The sequence below is a fragment of the Canis lupus genome, chromosome 7 (genome assembly GCF_011100685.1).
Source record: "Canis lupus familiaris isolate Mischka breed German Shepherd chromosome 7, alternate assembly UU_Cfam_GSD_1.0, whole genome shotgun sequence".
Lineage (NCBI taxonomy): Eukaryota > Metazoa > Chordata > Mammalia > Carnivora > Canidae > Canis > Canis lupus.
In genome coordinates this window covers 30,326,326-30,345,198 of record NC_049228.1, presented here as the reverse complement: position 1 = coordinate 30,345,198, position 18,873 = coordinate 30,326,326, and the positions used below count along the sequence as shown (strand labels likewise).

The following is an 18,873-nucleotide window of genomic DNA, read 5'->3' as shown; positions in this document are numbered from 1 at the left end:
AAAAACAGATGTAACATGCTACTGTAAGGGTTGCAACACATAATTTCAGTAAGCTTTTTAAATAGGTTTTTGTTTTCAATGATATACTGTGAGTTTGAGTGCCAGAGGAACACAAAATATATATATATTACAAGTAATATTCAAGAAGGAAGTGAATAATCTGTTTGTAATGATAGAAAAGATCCAGTATCCATTATAAACAAAATACATTTATCAAACAGGAGCATTGTTCTTCACGATTTCATAAATGAAATTTCTTCATATGCTGGGTAGTATCTGTTATTTAATAACAACAACCATTTCTGGAGTACCTATAATGTATTAGGCATCATACTACTTATTTCACAAATTTTTTCCTAATTAGCTCCAAACGTTTACAGCGTCAATTATTACAAAAGAACTAGCCCCAGGTCACACTACTGATGAATGGTAAAGCCTTAATGTGAAATTGGCTTCCAGGCCCTTACCACCGTTTGACCTTGGAAAATTCACTTGCAGGAATACATTCAGTTCACAAATATGACATGCAGCCCTCTGGGTGATCTGAGCTCAAACTGCTCCTCAGGCTCTCTCACAGCATTCTCTACTCTTTCCAATCCATCCACTCTGGCCCTCTTTGAATTTGGGGGCATGTCAAGCTCTTTTCTACCTCAGGATCTTTAACACTATGCTGTCCCCACCCATCCTCACTCTTTGTTAGGATAACTTCTACTTATCCTTCAGGTCTCTGTAAGCAGTGGATTAATTACCACTTTCTCAGAGAGAGTGGGGAATGGAGAGAGAGTATACCGGGGAAAGGAAAGGGTAGGTAGCAATTTTCAAAGTCCTGGAGGAGAGTATGGAGCACATCTGAAGAATTAAAAGAAGCCCATATGAGATGGAGAGGAAATATTCAAATTGTAATTGTAAATTTGTAAATTGTAAATATTAACTACTACCAGGAAAGAATGAAAGTTTCAAAATAAACATGGAATAGAAACAGAAAATGTTAGTAGTCCAAAATACTTTTGCAGTAGCTTTTGGGTTCCTATATCATTAATCACTGTAACATTTTTGATCCATTTTCTTGAGTAACAGTGAGTAATTCTTAAAATTCATCCATTTAGATTTCAGATTTGAGGAGGCAGCATTTTGTAAAACAAAAACATTTGCTGATTAGGATTCCTAAAACTCACTTGTTTTTGTAAAGAGCTTATCTGGTGAATGGCTCTCCCTGAGTTTCTGTAGAAAACCATTCTTCTGATTCGTGCAGAATCTGTTTTATGCAGCTGCTGATGAGCCAGTGGTTTGTTAGCTAACAGGTACTACCCTTCTCCTTCAATTTTAGTATGAGATAAGATGTCTTATAGCATGAAGATTCCCTTCCTTCCAGTCCTTGTTGCTGTCAACCAAAAAGAGAATTTCTAATTGGTTTAGTCAACTCTCTCTCTTGCTTCTCTTATTTAAAAGACTGGAGAGAAAAAGGTATTCAAGTTGCTTTAATCTTGAAAATATCTAGTTATTTGATGAGTCACATGTTCCCCCTTCCTCTCCTTCCCTCCTGGTCTCCAGTTTTCCAAGTAGATCATGTGTGCATATTCAAGGAGAGTTAGTAACAGACTGTGGTCATGTAAGTGCAGGCTAGCCTCTGTTACTCCTCAAGGCTTCTTGGGAAGTCCAGAGAATAGATTCAGGGCAGTGCCTTCCTGGTGGAGCTGTGATTTTTAATGAAGGCTGTACTATAGATTCTCTGTTGGGCTTCTTAAACTACAAATAGTTGGATCCTAGCTCCTTTAGATTCTTACTCATTTTATCTGAATAGGGCTTGAGCTTCTGCATTTTCAAAAAACCAACCAAAGTCATGCCATGAATACTTCACTAAAGACTGTGGTGTCTTATTGTGGTATCTCTCTCAGTTGGGTGGGGGCCTCCAAATGTGGGATGAAGCAGATTAGGTGAAAGGATCCACTTGAGGCAGAACAAGGGCACTGGAAGCTTGTTGAATCCGCCACCAGGGAGCGGGGGGAGGACAGCAGAGGATAGGGCCTCTGCCACAGACCCAGAGCAGATGAAGGGGCATGGCTACCTATTGCCCTTTTCTGGTAATTGCCTGGTTTAAGTAGTCAGGTAGGACCCATGGAGGGGAGTTTGGAGGTGAGTCTCCTGATGTTGAAGCGACTCTTATTTTTAGTTTTGATTTAAAAGAATTGTGTGTCTTAGACCTGCTTGGTCTGAGCTGCTTTGTAGTCTTCCTGCCTCAGAGGTACAGTTTCAGGAACAAAAGATTTCACCTAATTGATTCTTAGAAACTGGGTTTATGTTCTGAGAGAGGACTCTACAGCGGTTGTTTGAGAGGGGTTTGAGAAAAGAACAATTATTCTGCCCTCTTCCTCATTCTAGAAGCCACTGTCAGTTATTCACTGACCTATACTCGACACTCTGGGCCTCACGGGTCTCTTCAAGGCTTGCTCTGGACTTGGCAGAATTCTCACGTCTACACTCCCGGATAAAGGCTGAGACCGTTCTTGTTAACCCCCCATTTCCCCATCTTCATTAATAATGTGACAAAAGAATGTGGGTAAGAGCCTACATGCTCGGAAGTAGTCTGACACCGCCTCCTCCTGCTTCCCATGTGACAGGAATAGGTGTGTTGAATGTGGTCAGTCATCCAGGATCCCTTTCACCGTAATCTACTTCAGCTGATAGCAGCTTCATGTTTTCTTCTCTAATGGAAGTCTGTCACACAAAAAGACTGTAATCTCTTTATACTGACATTCGTTAGGTAGCCCTTAAGTGATCAGCAATTCTTCCACCGCGTGCAGAGTCCTCAGTGATATATATGAAGGTCTATCCAAATCTTGTTTTTGTTCACTTATTTTGCACATGTGTATTGAACACTTACTGTGTAATAATAGCTAAAATTTGTATAATTCAGGTTGTAAAGCATATACACATACATTATCTGATTCGTTTGGCTTTGAAATGGAGTCAGCACGGAGGGGACTTACTAATCTAGTTCAGTTGGATGGTAAAGATACAGTCCCTTCTGTATACTGCTCTTGGTCTTACTGACTTGGGATCCAGTGGGAGAGTTTAAGCTGCTCTAGGTAATAAAATTTCAGGATTCAGTCTTATTTCCACATTACCATGGGGAACTGCTTCTGTGGCAGAATGGGCTCCATCCTAATAGTGGTACTGGTTTCATACTGTTGCCTTCTTTACATACCCTAAGGTAACATATCTTAGTAAGGCTTTCGTTCTGTTTATTCTACAAACTATCATTGAACATCCTGTACTAGGCTTTGAGAATGTAAGATAAAAACAAACAAACAAACAAACTCCTACCCTCCCAGGAGCTCAAAAAGCCCTTGAAGTCTGGTCTATAAGAAGACATGCAAACAAACCATCCCTGCAATTAGGATCATCGTTATACAGTAAACACAGAGTTTGGAATGTAGAGGAGGGAGTTCATCATTCTGCGAGTCGGATGTTTGAAAAAGTCCAGGAAACCTTTCACAAAGGGGATAATAGTTGCATTGAGATGAGTAAGCAGAACATTTATAGTGGAACAACTGGGGGAATGTCTCAAGCAGAGAACGACAAATATATCGTGAAAGCTTGAGAGAACAATGCCGTGTTCACTCACTAGTTTATATATTCATTTGGGTAGTTAATCTAGATAAGCTCCTTGAGGGAGAGACTACATGTATGTTTTGGCCACTATTGTATCCTTACACGACGACGCCTGGAACATGGCAGATAGAAGTTAAAAAATCGTTTTATAAACAGAAATACACAGATTCTCAAGAATGGTCCCTGGGTTCCCCCACAGCCTCCCTGTTTGGTGGCATGATACACCTCCTTAGTCTCCCAGACTCCCAAGTCCATGGTGGTGAACTGTAATACATCAAGATCTTAGGGTTTTTCTTTTTAATTGTTATATGTTTAGAATTACATGCATATTCAAAGTTATAGTGCTGTTTCCTTTATTCTGTTTGCTTCTAGCCACAAAAAATACCTACACACAGAAGTGAACTGATTTTTACATGATGATGTGTTGAACTGTATACATTTTAATCAGTTTTAAATAAAAGGTACTGAAAATTATTTTAATTATAATACTAAAAGCATTTCTTTTTGTGGGTTTCATATTATGTTTTCCAGACCGGTTGGAGGGTGACAGATCAGAAGGCTCTGGTCAGGAGAATGAAAATGAGGATGAGGAATAACCAACTCTTATTGGCAAGCACTTAGATGTTCTGAAATTTGTATAAGACATTTATTATATTTTTTCTTTACAGAGCTTTAGTGCAATTTTAAGGTTATGGTGTTTTGGAGTTTTTCCCTTTTTTTGGGATAACCTAATAACATTGGTTTGGAATGATTGTGTGCATGAATTTGGGAGAGTGTGTAAAACAAAACTAGCAAAATGTTTTAAAAACTTTTGCCATGTATGAGGAGTGCTAGAAAATGCAAAGTGCAATATTTTCCCTAACCTTCAGATATGAGAGCTTGGATCAATGTGGAAGAGTAATTTTCATTATAGTGAAAATATTGGTTCAAATAAATTTCTACACTTGCCATTTGCATGTTTGTTGCTTTCTAATTAAAGAAGTTGGTTGTTTTAAATATCATGAATTTGACTTTTATTTCATGCCTTACTACCTTGACCCACGTTTTCCAGTCTTTTCTGTAACATGAGACTTTTTCTCTATTCTAGAGTTGATAACCTTTTCTGTTCTGGCTTCTATATGATGGAATCACATAGAGGAGCTTTTATTATTTCTCCTTTTGAAGCACGTTATCTTTACTTCCAGTCATCATCTTTTCGGGATAAATGGTACCTCTGTACCGAGTACAGAAGCTAGGCTCCCAGTACAGTAGCTAGGCTTCCAATGGCAATCCAGTGGATCGCTCCCATGATAGATCTGAAAGCTCTGGCTTCTGGTCTTCTGCTTTCCAGAAAGCTGTTGATCCTCCAGTCTTAGAATTCCGCATCTTCCTTTACTGTAGTGTCTAACTCCACCCATTTTAGGCTGTCTCCACCCAGGCTATATCTTGTGAGCTGAAAATGCTCCTGGAGATTTAACCCTGCTGTCAGCCTCCCTCCCCTCTTCCAAACTGGTGTGCTCTTTTCCAGCGAGGCCATGAATGGACTTCACAGGTGTAGTCAGGCAAAGCTTCCCATTCCTGCATGGGGACCAGGCATTGCCCCTTCCCACAAGATGGCTGCAAGCCCAGGTACACCAGCTACTAAGAGAAGACAGACTGGCTTTTTGGGTTAAGAAAAAATAACTCTTCCAACTCAGTAACTTCCATTGGAATTTAGCATCTGACTCTCACCCCAGACAGGGCACATGTGTTTGCACATTAGGAAATGTGGTAAATGGTCAAAGGGAAAAGGAATTAGAACTTTAGCCAAATAGGGCAACTGCATGATTTCTGGAAAGTACAAGGGTCTTAGTTTTTGGTTACCAATTAGTTGTATGACCTGCTTAAGCCATGTGACAACTCTGGGCTTGTTTCCTCTGATCTAAAATGACAATCTTATTTGTACCACCTGTGTCCTAGGGGCTGTTAGGACCACATGAAGCCATGGAGTTTGAAGGTCTTTACAGAACAACTGAACTGACCACTAGAAGCACACATGACATCATTCCTCGCACTGTAATAAAACAGGGATTTGCTGTAGAGAGGTGCTGGAAGGCTGGTGGGGCAGAGGCTACTGGAGAGCTCAGCGGGGTCAAGGAGTAGCAGCTCTTTGACCAGAAGAGCACAGAAGAAAATGAAAATGTATGTCCACTCTGGCACAGGATATGTTCATAGTCCTGGGGGCTGGACAGAGGGGCATATGCAAATTTTGAACTTTCTGCTCAGTTTTGCTGGGAACCTTAAAACTTACTGAAAAAAAATAAGTGATATTTGTCAAAGGACTTAGGTCCCCTGCTGTTAATTGTGCAGTTTGGGTACTGTGTATTACAAAGGAGCAGGGCAGGCCCAACAAGCAGTCAAGGAGGCAGCAAAAAGAAAACATATAGGCAGAGTTGACACCTCATGACTCCCTATGTTAGGGAGACCCCAGCCAGACAGCTGGACCCTGGGGCTCACCTGCATCTGGGACTAAGGACTGTGATCTCAGTAGTGGCAGGTGAGGTGGTCAGGTTAAGGTGGTAGGTCTTGTGCCTGGGGGTTGCTAAGTCTCAGGCGCAATCTGTCACCCACCCTTTGCCTCTGGTTACGGGACAAACCTCTAGAGAGTGGGTTGCTATTCATTAAGCCTTTTTTAAGATTTTATTTGAGAGCATGAGGAGAGAGAAGCAGACTCCCGCTGAGCAGAACCCTGGAGATCATGACTTAAGCTGAAGACAGATGCTTAACTGATGGCCATCCAGGTGCCCCCTCCCACACACCCCCATTAAACCTCCTTTAAAAGCCTTGGATTAGGAGGCACCTGGCTGGCTCAATTGGTAGAGCATCTTAAGGTTGATCTTAAGGTTGTGAGTTCCAGCCCCACGTTAGGTGTAGATATTACATGAAAAGAAAAATCTTTTACAAAGAGTGTGCCTGGGTGCCTGAGTTGTTAAATGTCTGCCTTTGACTCAGGTCATTATCCTGGGGTCCTGGGATTGAGCCCTGCATCAGGCTTCCTGCTAAATGGGGAGTCTGCTTCTCCCTCCCCCCTGCTTGTGCTCTCTTACTATCTTTCCTCTCTTTCAAAATCTTTAAAAAATTAAGTGTTCTGTATTTCTGGGTCATGTGGGGAAGTCAGTACTTTCTGAATCTAATTGTCTTGGAAGAATTTATGAACCGCATATGGATGGATGTACTGAGGTGAGTGGTGTGGACACTGCCACCTCCCAATTCTATAGCAGTGAGCTCCTTCCTCCTTGCCTTCCTCTCTTCAGCCCTTGGGAAGGGAGGCTGCACCAAGGATGTGTCTGTGCACAGTGGGGGAAAGGGCAGACACCAGGGAGTACAAGTCCAAATCCACAATACAGCTATACAGGTACCAAACAGATAATCAGGTAAATAAAACTATTCTAAATATACTTTTAATCGTTTATAAATACTGTGATTTATAATTATCCTAAACATTTTTCTTCTTTTAAAAAAAATTGTCCAAAAACTTCAAGTGGAATATATTTCAGGATTAGCTTGCTTTTGTTTTGCTTTCAAGGTTTTTGACAACTTCTGCATCCAGCACAGGGCTCTCTCAGCACATCCACATCGCAGAGTGACCTGTTTCCTGGCAGACAGGCTCTTCCCACTGCACTCAGAGGCTGTGAGGCTGCAACTTCCCTGGGAGGTGGCACATTCCATTCCCCGGGTCACCTCTGTGGGAGTGCGGGACTGGGGACTGCCTTTTCATCTGGGACATGCTAACTTGCCTGTGACTCCGGATATTTCAAAGATGGTGGGGTGAAAAACAAAACCAGAAATGGCTTCTCATTCCTAAGCTATTAATACCAATACTATTCAGGAAAAATCTCTGAGGGAAATGAACACAGCTTTGTGTATTATGTTCTCCTAAAAATAACACTGAGCAAAACCGTGCTTTTGGTAATCTCATGCAGATTTGAGTTTGTGCTTTGAAATCTTCCAAATACATCCAATCACTTTTCTTGGGTTGCAGTTTTTTGAGGTCTCGCAAGCCAGTATTTCAGGCTCCCAAGCTCTCTGGTTTAGTTTCTACCCACCTACTAAGCTCAGCTGGCCTAATGACGACTTTTAGTATCCCTCCTCCACCTCCTTCTCAGTCACATGGCCAAACATCTGACATTTGACCCAGACTCTGGCTTAATGTACTTGGGGTGGGGGTATCAGACATTCCCTAGGCCTCCCTGGATTTTGTGTGTCCCCTCTCCCCATCCCAGAGGGTGGTCAGGCTCTGTCCCCTCCTACAGTCACATATGACAGCCACTTTGCTTTAGGGTGGAAATTGTAATGTCCCTTCTGTCTCCCATGGGATTCATCTGGGTTCTGCATATGCTGTGGGTACCAGCATGGACTCCTGTGTGGCCTCTTGCCTCAGGGGCTTGGAGGATCAAAGATTCTGTGAGCCCAAGACCCGCTGCCAAGCAGTCACTGTCAGAGGGGGACACAGGTGTACTTAGCACCCAGGTCACATCTCAGGAGCTGTAAGGGAGGTCAAGGCTGAGTTCGTGCCCTGGTCTGGGACTCTACAGCAGGCCCTGGAGGTCCATCATTTTTGAATGCCATTAACCGAAAAGTTCATTTTTGCTACTTCACACATTCCTCCCTCTATTGCCTCCCCACACCCCCCTTCCCAGAAGATCTGCTTATGCTGTGTATGCAGCAAACGGGGCCATCCCCAGGGCCACAACCCTCAGCACCTCCTGTCTACCTAACAGTGGTCTCCTCAAGATCTTCCCCTTCGTGTCCTGGAGATGCCTGGGAGACCAGTCCACCGCCCCCGCCCACCGATACTGGGAAAAGGCGGTGGCCCAGCTCCAGCCACACACAGGTGCCGTGCGGGACGCTCGGGTCCGGAGGGTCCCCTAGGAAGAGGCCCACCTGCATCCCGCGTCCCCACAGAGGACTAAGTTACACCCCCTATTGTAGCGATAAGGACAGGGACCCAAGGCTGCCCGGCTCCCTCAGCGGCAGCGCCGGACGGAACTCCGAGCCTGCCGGACCCCCTCGGCCCTTCGGAGCCACGTCACCCTCCCCGGCTCCGTGGACGAGAGGCAGCGGGGCTCCAGGCTGACCACCGGCCGCGGGCAGGCCCTGGGGCCCGTCCAGAGCCCAGTCCCCCACGAGCAAGCCCTCGAACGGAGAAGCGCTCCGTCGCCAGGGCTGAACGCGCTCCTAAGGTCTCCATGTCAAAGCCCGTTCCCGTCCGAACGGCCGCCCCACGTCCCCAGCACCCATCTGGGGGCTGCGCCCCGCGGGTCCCGCGGAAGAGAGCCGCCCGCCGCCGCCGCCGCCGCCGCCAGGAAGGCTTCGGGGTGCGGGGCGCACGGCCTCCGCGGCGCCGCAGCCGCACTGCTGCCACCTAGCGTCGCGGGCCCCGAAGGCGAGGACTCCGTGCCTCCCGCCGGGCGCGCAGCGGCGCTGTGCCGGGTAGCTTGGTACCCGGAGCACAGCAGGGGGCCCATCAAGTGGCAGTTTCAGGGATAGGGGCAGAAATGGGCAACAGCCCAAAATGTGGTTCTGTTAAAACTGGGACACGCACGACTGAGGTTTTTCAGCGACCACGTGGCCAAGTGTCCCCACCCCACCCCCGCCCTGCACAGCAGTATAAAGCCAACAGGCCCAGGCTGAGGGGGGGCAGTTGGGGTTTTGACCTTCTGCACTGAGGGCAGGGGTCCCCAAAGAGGCTCTCGGGAACGCGAGAACGTGTGGGGATTCTCTCCCTTTCCTCTCCTCCTTGCCCTGCTCCTCCCGCCCCACTTGCTCTGGCTCTCAGGCCGGAATCAAGGCAGATTTGAATTCCTGAATGCACAAAATATGGCTCTAGCTACCAAACATCCTCCCAGGCTTGGCTCACATGGTCCCCCACCTAAGTGCCCCACCTGGAAATGTTCACCTCCCCCTGGTGGACGTATTGAATAAGCATTACCTGACTGCTCTTTACTGGCATCACTACCAGCCAGGCCTCTCCCTACATTGTGTTGAGTGAAGCGCTTTGCTCTGCACCTAGTGGGCGTGCCATGTCTGGCAGTGCCAAAAGGAAAAAGAGAAAGGCAGTGAGTCCTTCTGCGACATTTCTAGATAGGCTAGGATGAAACCCTGGGATCTAGCTAGTCTGGGATCTGCCACTGGGGCCTTGAGGTTTCAGGACTCTCCCCAGACACCAGCCAATGTGCCGCTCTCACAAAAGCCTAATGGACAAGCCATCCCAGGTTAGTCCAGCCTGGAGTTGAAGATCTCTGTGCACATCAGTTGATGAGGAATATGGCCCCTTTACTAGACGAGTATAGGAAAAAAATACATACACATAGAAAACATAAAATGCCCGCAGACTTAGGAATGCCTCCCAGTAGTGGTAGCGGAATCCGTCTGACCTGCACGTATAGGCAGAGCCCACAGGTGCAACTGCTCTCTGCTCCTCTGGAAAAGCCACCTGCTCCTCCCCGCCCTCTCCAGAACCCAGACCAGTGCCCGGCACCCAGCTGACCTGGGAGCACTGCTGATGGCCTCAGTCAACACAAAGGCAGCAAGCCCCAGGACGAGTGAAAAGGCTTTAGTAAGCAGCTGGTCACTGGCTGCCACGACTGGTCACCAGGAGCCAGGTAGGCCCCAAAGAAACCACCACAGAGGGAATGTACTGTCTGGAGTAAGCTGCCTTGGAGCAGATGCAGCTGGATCTCCCCAGAATCTGCCTTCTTCTGGCCACCTAGAATTCCAAAGGCGGGGAATGTTTTGCGCTTAGCTTATTTTCCAGGAAGGGCAGATGCGAGGGATTCCCTGACTTCCCAGGTCACCACTGCACTACTGCCAGGCCACCCATCAACTGCCGTCCCAACTCAAATGGGAGACGAGCAAGTTCTAACCGTACAAATCACATTCCTGCAGCTCTACTTCCACCTCTTCCTTCACTTCTGGTTCTGGGAGGTCAGCCTTCTGTCAGGACCCTGCTAGACACAGGACGGCTGAGTTCACACTCTGTACCCACAGGGCTGCATTTGCCCGTCAGAAACCATCTCAAAAGCTGTGCTGGTGTTGGTCCAAGGGTCCACTTCCCCCCACCTCTCTCACCTACAGACTCTGACATTGAAGATGACAGCTGGAAATTATCTCGGAGGTCATTTTCTCCAACTTCCCACCCCATTATCCCACTTTCTGGATGGCTTTGAGAGGTGACTGGAAGTCCCGAAGAGTGGAAGCAGAGGAACTGGGTCAAGAGCACAAGTCCAGCGTCCTTTCTGTTTCATCCTGTCTCACACTGCCTGGGGCTGGGGAATCAGCCGCTGTTGCCCGCAGTGGGATTGCTGCCAGTGTACCTGGAAGCCAGCCACTCTGACTGGTCAAATACCACAAACAATCTAGCAGATGAGGTTTCCTTACATGAAGAACAGCCTGTTTCCCAGCTGTGCTGGGCACCACAGCCCCAGTCAGGCTTGGGAAGATTGTGCTGTGTACTAACCAAAGGGATTATCTTTTTAATTCTGGAAATGAAATATCTAGCACTTGCTCCTTTCTTGTGTCTTTTATAGTGGTTGCTCCCTTCTTTTGAAATACTGGAGAATCAGTCAATAGGGAGGTGGGCAAGGTGGCCCCATCCTCATTGACAGCAGCTGTCTGGCCTGATAGTGGCCAGCACCGGCAAGTGACTCTGCTGATTTTGAGGTCATAAGCAGGATAGAGATGTTGGGAACTCCATCTGAGGGGCTCTGCTTCCAGGCTCTCCTCTGGGGACCATTCAGTGTAGAACTGATGACCCCACGTGGCCTGCATCAACCATGCAGAAGCCCAAGGGATGATCATGCTTCGTTAGGAAGTTCTGTCCTCCAAAGTGCACAGGGAAGTGCTTACCTGCTGAGACCTCTGGGACAGTGCTCGGCTGGACTTCTAGGTCATGAAGGAAGAGGAAGTAACCCACAGGGTGGTTTCCTCCCAAGCCAGGGTCCCCCTTCTATGCCTCACTTCCAAAATGTCATGGCCACGCCTTCATCTGCTTGCCTCTGTGCCTTAGATGCCTCTGGTCCCGTTGCCAGGACCCACAAGGAGCACACGTGTGGTCTCACAAGACACTTGTTTTTTTCTGGTGTTTTTTCTGGTGGCTACACCCTAGATGTTGTTCCTTTCCCGGACGCCCCTCTGTGGGACAGTCCACCCTGAGGCCTTCATCTCTGTTCTGCAGCTAAAATGTTCCCTTCCTCGATGCTCTGCAGCTGCAACCTCTGGCTCGCTAGAGTCCTGCTGCCTCGGCGTCCCCCAAAGCCAGCCCCTGGGACAGTCCGTGCTGTGGCCAGGACCCCGGGAAGAGCCTCCTCCCCAAACAGGTTGATTTTGGCTTCGGCCTCTATGACTTTGGCCAAGCTGGCTGCATAACTGTCCAAGGACTCATGCACTTCAGCTTTCACGTGAAGAATAGGGTTCCTGGCAGCATCTGTGAGAGAAGCATAAAGAAGGTTGGCCGAGAGCTGGGACTGGTAACCGAGGGGGATATGCCTGAGGATGCTTCACCGCTTGGGGAGGGGCAGGATGCAAACTGACGGTGTGGGTTTTGTGGCCAAATTCCCTAGACTCAAATCTTTGGCTTCCCACATACTACGTAGGGAGCATGAAACTTACCTGCTTCCTCATCTGCAGAGAGGAGGTCACAGTACACCTCTTCCTAGGGTTGCAGAACCATGATCATTAATGCTTTCTGAGATGTCTAGGCCCGGCCCGTAAGAAAGCCTTGATAAATACTTCCTAGTAATGATACTAAAAATGCCACCATCTTTGGAAGAATTCTCTGGTATTTCAACTATGTAGAACCATATAACGTCTATGACTGCAAACTTGCACAAACCTGAATGCTGCCTCTCCTGAGGCCCCACCCAGGATGACGACCCCTCACAACTCAGGTGGAGAGAAAAAGAGCTCAGTCTTCATTTCACCCTCACACCCACTGCTTATTATTACTATTGCCCTCGCTACCCATCTTTCCCCTGACATTTTGGGGCGACAGCTTATCCCCTACCCCTCACATTTTCTGGAGAGGGGACAACTTCTGCCCCACGTGAGGAACACGCCATCCTTCACCCCATTTCAGGGAGTCTGCAGCCACACACGGGTGCAGGGAGAGTGGAGGAGGGCCACGTGGCCGCCCCCTGCCCCGTCACCTGTGGTCTGACCGGTGCCCTCAGAGCTGCCAGCCCCGCTGAGCCGGCCGGAAGGGGCCAGACTGGCCTGTGTGGACGGACGGACCCGCGACAGATTCATCCACTTATGGGGCAAAGGTATTAGAAAGCCCACGAGGCTGCAGGCCGCACCCTGTCCTGGGTCCACCTTGTCCGTCTGACGGGCCCCCGTCTACCGCCAGGGTCAGGACCCGAGCCCCAGACTCCGCCACAACCGCACCCAGCCGGGCCTGCGGCTGTCCTCGCGGGCTGGCATTCGGAGGACAAGGGGCACTGTGGGCGCTCTGGACGGTCCCGTCACTCTTCTCACAGCACGTCCGCACGGGAAACCAGACCCTACATTTCAGAGGCGACAAGGTGCTGGGGCTGGATTCGAGTCAGGCGGGGGACAAAAGCGTGGGCGCCGCAGCAGAGCCCCTTCCCTCTCGGAACTCGCGCCCTCACCGACTCCGGGGCGGGGCGGGGCGGCGGCCTCCGCCTCCGCCGACGGGGGACACGGTGGGGCCTGGGGCCGCAGCTGCCCTTCTCCGCGGAGGCGGCGGCTCAGGGCAGGTCCGCCCGCGCCGCACCCCGCACCCCCGAGGCCGAGAAGCGAGGGACGCCCCAGGCCCGGCTGCCTACGCCAGCGGCTCCCCGACGGAGGGGCGGGAACCAGGATGCGGGCCGTGGGCGCGCACGTGCGCATGTGCGTGTCCGTGCGTCCGTGCGCGTGCGTGCCAGGGCGCACAGGGGAGCGTACGTACGCGTCCGTGCGTGGCCGTGCGCGCGTCTAGCGTTGGGCAGCCTCCCCTCCCGAGCCTGGGCGCCGCCGCTCCTCAGAGGGAGGCCTAGGGACAGGCGTGGCCGCGGGGCCGGGCGGTGGCGGCGGCGGCGGGCAAAGCGCGGAGCCCTGGGATGTTGGGGTGCGCGGGGCCGAGCCAAGGACGGTGCCTGGGCTGTCCCACAGACCAACCTTTGATTTGTTCCACTTCATCCTCAAATGTCACGGAGCTCCTTCTCTTGGGGGGGCAAGCGCCGTGGGAGGGAGGGTTGTCGTCAGACGCGTAGTCCTCGAGCAGCATCACATCTGTTCCTAAAAGCAAGGGGGATCGTGCCCACAGACCCGGCGATGCCCGGTCCTCCTCGCCCCCCCGCCCCCCGCCCCCCCCCCCGTGTGTTCATCCCGCCAGCAGGTGCGACCGCCTCCGCATAGCCCCTGCCGAGAACCAGTGATTGCAGGAGGCGCGGCCGGAGACGGGGCGGGGCGGCCGCCGGAGAGGCAGGCTGCGAGCCACAGGTGGCAGGACTCGGGTGCCGAGGGGAGGGCGGCGCCGGGACAAGGGCCTTGTGTGCTGGGGGTTCTTCTCACCATTGGAATTTCCATCACTGTTCAAATATGTTGTGCTAAATCAACATGTTAAACTTGAAAATGTAGAGTGCTTTGGGGATCAAAAAAGAGCTGAAAAATCTACCTCTCCCAGAAGCCTGGGGAAGCCAAGGCGGAGAGGCAGGGAGGGCGGGTGCGGGGCTCGGGTTGAGGCTGGCCCCTGGCCCCACACCAGCTCTCAATCCTTCAAGGCCTTGCTCAGGAAGCGAGGAAGAGAGGGCAGCCCACGTCTGTCCGCTTCAGAGCAGGCTGAAGGGCATCACTGGGGCCTGCACACAGTGCTCCTTGGCCAGGCGTTAGCACTGGTGGAGCGGCCGTTCACGCCCCACAGGGACCTAGGGTCCCAGGCAGGCTCCCGAATCCCTCAGTGTCTGCAAGTCTATGAGGCGGGAGGGTAATTCGACCCACCTCCAGAGTTGCCTGAGGACTATGGGACACACACACAGCAGGTGCTGAGTCACAAGGCACAGCTCCTAAGGGGTGGGGTGGGGGGGAACCCCGCAGGCTCCCTCTGTGTGGCCCCACAGGCTTGGCTCCTCTTCTGGGCCACAGGGCTGCGCCCTTGCTCCTTCTGCCTGGCCACCTCCTACCTGCTCTTTGGGTTTCAGTGTCACTCACAGAAGCCATTCTAACGCTCCCCCCAAAACACTCCCTGAACGGCCTCTCCTTCAGGAGAGTTCTCATCCTTCCTTAACGGCAGAATCACTGGAAGCACGGGGGACCACTGGCCGTCTTCCGCAGTCCATAGAAAGCTCCAGGAGGGCAGCTCACCACTCTATCTCTAGAACCTAGTTCAGTGTCTGACCAAAACCGGGGCTGGGCAAATCAGCATTTGTTGAATGAAGGAGTGTGATACCGCCTCTGGATCCTTGCTGGTTGTCCGAGAATGGTGGAGAGCCTGGGGAGTGACCCAGAGCCCGACCTTTCCTTCAAATCACACAAGGGACTTGGGGCAAGATGGGCCAGTGTGACCAGTGGTTCAGCCCATCAGCTGACAGGTGATAGAACATTCTAGGGAATATCCTGCCTCTAGGGAATACTGCCCATGACAGAAGGCCTGGTCTCAGTCCCAGCCCGCAGACTGCCCCAGCGTTCCACCCCACAGGCTCAGGCCGGGAAAAACAGGTCAAGGCAGACAGAGGTGGCAGGAATCCTCCGTGGCCCTCAGCCCAGCTTGTGGGTAAAGGCCAGCCCCAGGATGGAGAGCAGATGCCTCTGGCCACCTGCCTCTCACCGGGGCCTTGTGAGGTGCCCAGCAGCAAGGAGCCAGGGCAGGACTGAGACATCACAGGCAGCTGCCTGAAGGAGGCGGCGCCCGCCCTGCAGGATCCCCTGGGGGGCTGCTACTGGGGGACGGGGAGCATCTGTGCGGGAGATGTGTTTCTTCAGGGAGCCCGAGTTTCCCAAAGGCAGGGCACAGGGCATGCAAGGACGGTGACAAGGTGATGTGACTTCAGTAGGACTGCCCCCTGACAGAGGGATGGCTACCCCCAGGTCACAAACGGGGATGCTCCAAAGCTTAGAAAAAGAGTAAGCATCTTGCCCAAGATAACGCAGCTCGGAAAAGGCCGATCAGACACGGACACCCGAGCCTGTGCTGGCCGACAGCATGAGGATGACTGTAACAACTCGTGGTCACTAACACTTTAACTTTTCAAAGGGTTTCACTTAATTTGGATCCGACAGCCCTGGCGGTGGAGGGAACGGGAACTGAACTCCCCAATTTTATAGCGGAGGAAACGGAGGCACGGACACGCTGGCGAGGGAAAAGCCATGCCGAGAAACCCACGCCCAGGGCCTGGCCCTCCTGCCAGCTCCTCCACTGGCACCAGGGTCACGCGGGAGGCTCACCTGAGTCCTGGGAGCAGCTGAAGCCAGTGTCCCCAGTGCTGCTGCTGTTCCCCAGGGGCTGGCCGCCTGCCATAAGAGCCGTGAGGTGTGGGGACAGGCCCAGGTCTGAAAGGTAAAATCCGCACCGTCAGCACAACCCAGCTCCCACAGAGGCGGCCGCTGACCCTGCTTTTCCATTGTCCCACCCACCTCACCACCGGCCTGCCTGTCCTCTCTGTCTCCTACAATGCAGGCTCTCAGCCCCCTTTGCCTCTTGCTCCTACCCTGGGGGTGTCTGCACCAGGATTCTCTGGGTCCCCCAGAGAGGAAACTCTCAGGCCAGCAGCCCACACCAGCGAGGCAGGTGGGGTCAACAGCCCTGGGTGATGACCTTCCAGTGAAACAGGAACACAGGTGCCCTGTGACCGCCTCGGATCCCCACTGAATACCAGAAGGGAATTTTTAAGAGACGGGTGTAAACTGCAAAGTGGGAGAGCATGTCCGCAAGCCAGGTGAGGGCAGGGAGCTGAGGCCGGCGGCTGCTTCTCACCCGGCGCCCCCGAAGCTCAGGAACTGGAGACCGAGGAGCCTCTGCGGCAGGCGGGGCTGGATGGAAAGCAGAGGCAGTGCGGGGGCCCCTCCACCCTCTTCCCAGCCTGGGCTCAGGGTGCTCAGCCCCCTTGTTGGCAGGGAGTGACCCAGGGGACTGGCCTCGCAGACTCCCCCGGCCACGGCCCAGGCAACACTGGGTAAGCCATGCGCATAGCCCAGGCCACAGAGTTCACAGGGGGACCCCGCCCCTCATCTTACTCTGCCTGGCCAGGGAGTGAGAACCCTTCCCAGGGCAGCTGGGCCTCCCGTGCCCCCCAGAGGGCCTCCACCCGCTCCCAGGGCCTTGCCACTAACACAGAGGATGGCCGAGGTCACTAAACACGGAGAGAGCCACTAGCCTGAGAGACAGAGATGAAAGATTACAAAAGAAAGAAAGAAAAGGGGGAAATAGATCTCAGAGGAGACAAGGGAGGGAGCTTAAGAATTAAAAAAAAAAAAAAATTTACTCTCAGGAGTCCCCTGAGAAAGTTGAGAGAATAATAACTCCACGAACAAAAGAGCTGGAGGCTCTGGAGACCACGAGGTCAGGAGAAGGAGCTCCCAGCAATTACAAGCGCAGAGGGCCTGCTGCCCAGCGGACTGAATGACCTGCCGTAACGGCGGCCCAGTTCCTCCCACGGTCCACTTACAGACAGGACAGGGCTCTGTTCTTTATGTTCATCCTAATTCTCCTGAGCGTATGCGGTGATGGACAATATGCTTTCCTTCCTTCCCCGGAGCCAAGGAGGAGACGGTGGGGGGGGGGGGGGGGGGGGACAGGCTTCCTTCTGAATCACCCCTCCATGAACTTGGGGGAACTGTGCTTGTGCAGAGCACAATGGAGGAGGGGACTGGGACCAGACAAGACCCAAACGTGCTTGTCCCCATCCAGGACCTTGGCCTCAGAATATGACATCCCTGCAGGAAGCCTGGCCTGGGGAGGGCCCTGTGGGGGACAGTGCACTGCCAACCGCGATGGCCAAGGCCGTGCTGGGTTTGGGACACCGGCTCTGAGGCTGTGGTGAGAGCCAGAGCACGGCCTGGTCTCCAGCAGCGTGAGGAGCCATCTGAGCCAGCCTGCTGCGGCTGGGCTGAAAGATCTGGGGCACTGCTCTGCCCTGTGTTGATTTCGCATTTGCCACTCCACAGTGGGCACAAATACCTGGTATTTTTCACACGAAGCAATAATATATCTATTGGATTAGGCCCAATCCAAGCCTTGTTACAAAATTTAAAAAAAAAAAGGCACAAAGTGACAGGCCCTGGGGATCTGAGCAAGCCCGGGGTGAATCAGAGTCACTAGTGCCTTCAGAAGGTAAAGGAACAGTAGCACAGTTCTGAGGTGAAACAGGCACTTTGAAGTCACCAGAAAGCCTCTCGGTGGCACCAGGGAAGAAACCTGCAAACCAGGTATGAAAATTCAAAGGCCCCAGGGTGGCCTTCCCTCCCTCCAGCGCAGAGCTCTCCAAGAGGCCCTGCACCAACGTGTCTCTTCTGAGTGTGTCCACATCCTCCTCTCCAGAAGACTGCTAGAAAGGCTCTAACCCAGTTCCAGGAGCTTCGGGCACAGAGTGGCAGGCATTTGTAGAGGCTGCCTTCCCAGGGTGCCCAGGCCACCTTCCCAGCCTGGAGTGGGGGGCCCTGGGCTCTCCGCCCTGCCTGGGCTCGGCCAATGGAAGAGTTGCTGGAAGGCAGTTTGTCCTTTCTCCTGAAGGCCCCTGGTCACCCGTAGCCACCTATCAGCTTTGGGTGTGTGGTCTGGCCTCCCAACACCACATGTTAGCATCCAGCCCACCCTCTTGCACTAGAAGTCAGTGTCAGCTCCAGGGCTGACCTCTCTACCAGAGGGGGCACAGCCTGACAACCTCCAGATGGCCCAGAAATGGCCATTCCTAGCAAATTTATCAATAAGACCTCACAGGCTGAAGGCTTTTGGGGGGCTCAGTGGCAGGTGGCATCTAGGGAAAACCTCAGCTTTTGCACTTCTTCAGCTTGGGGCTAACAGAATGAGAAAACCCAGACCCGCTGATTATGGTGGAAATCTGTGTAGGAAATAAACATGACACTGTGTTTATAAAACTCCTGACATCCTAGAGACAGCTGGGAAGCTCCAGGTCTTTCTGGAGCTCCTCTCTGCCTCTGCTCACAGGCACTGTGAGGGAAGTCTCTACTTCCAGGTACCTGTTCCTTGATTAAAACTTCCCAGGTGTCCACAACACGGAGGGAGGCACAAAACCAAGCCAGAGCTTCCCAGTCCTCTCTTGCTCCTCCGCAACAGATCCACCTTCTTTC

General features: G+C 51.7%; 2 protein-coding genes across 15 annotated transcripts in view; one reads left to right on the top strand and one right to left on the bottom strand.

Annotated features, from left to right (window-relative positions):
* DCAF6 (DDB1 and CUL4 associated factor 6) overlaps positions 1-4,613 on the top strand; it is a 131,330-nt gene extending 126,717 nt beyond the window's left edge. For all 10 annotated transcript variants that reach the window (XM_038542619.1, XM_038542618.1, XM_038542620.1 and 7 more), the window contains one exon: positions 4,144-4,613. In XM_038542619.1, the coding sequence (XP_038398547.1) occupies positions 4,144-4,208 (65 nt within the window). In that variant the 3' untranslated portion in view covers positions 4,209-4,613. The remainder of the gene's footprint in view (positions 1-4,143) is intronic.
* Positions 4,614-7,014: 2,401 nt separating this feature from the next.
* GPR161 (G protein-coupled receptor 161) overlaps positions 7,015-18,873 on the bottom strand; it is a 52,482-nt gene continuing 40,623 nt past the window's right edge. For all 5 annotated transcript variants that reach the window (XM_038542629.1, XM_038542631.1, XM_038542633.1 and 2 more), the window contains 3 exons: positions 16,012-16,116; positions 13,747-13,866; positions 7,015-12,055 (listed from right to left, as the gene is read on the bottom strand). In XM_038542629.1, coding sequence (XP_038398557.1) covers positions 11,790-12,055; positions 13,747-13,866; positions 16,012-16,116 — 491 coding nt within the window. In that variant the 3' untranslated portion in view covers positions 7,015-11,789. The remainder of the gene's footprint in view (positions 12,056-13,746; positions 13,867-16,011; positions 16,117-18,873) is intronic.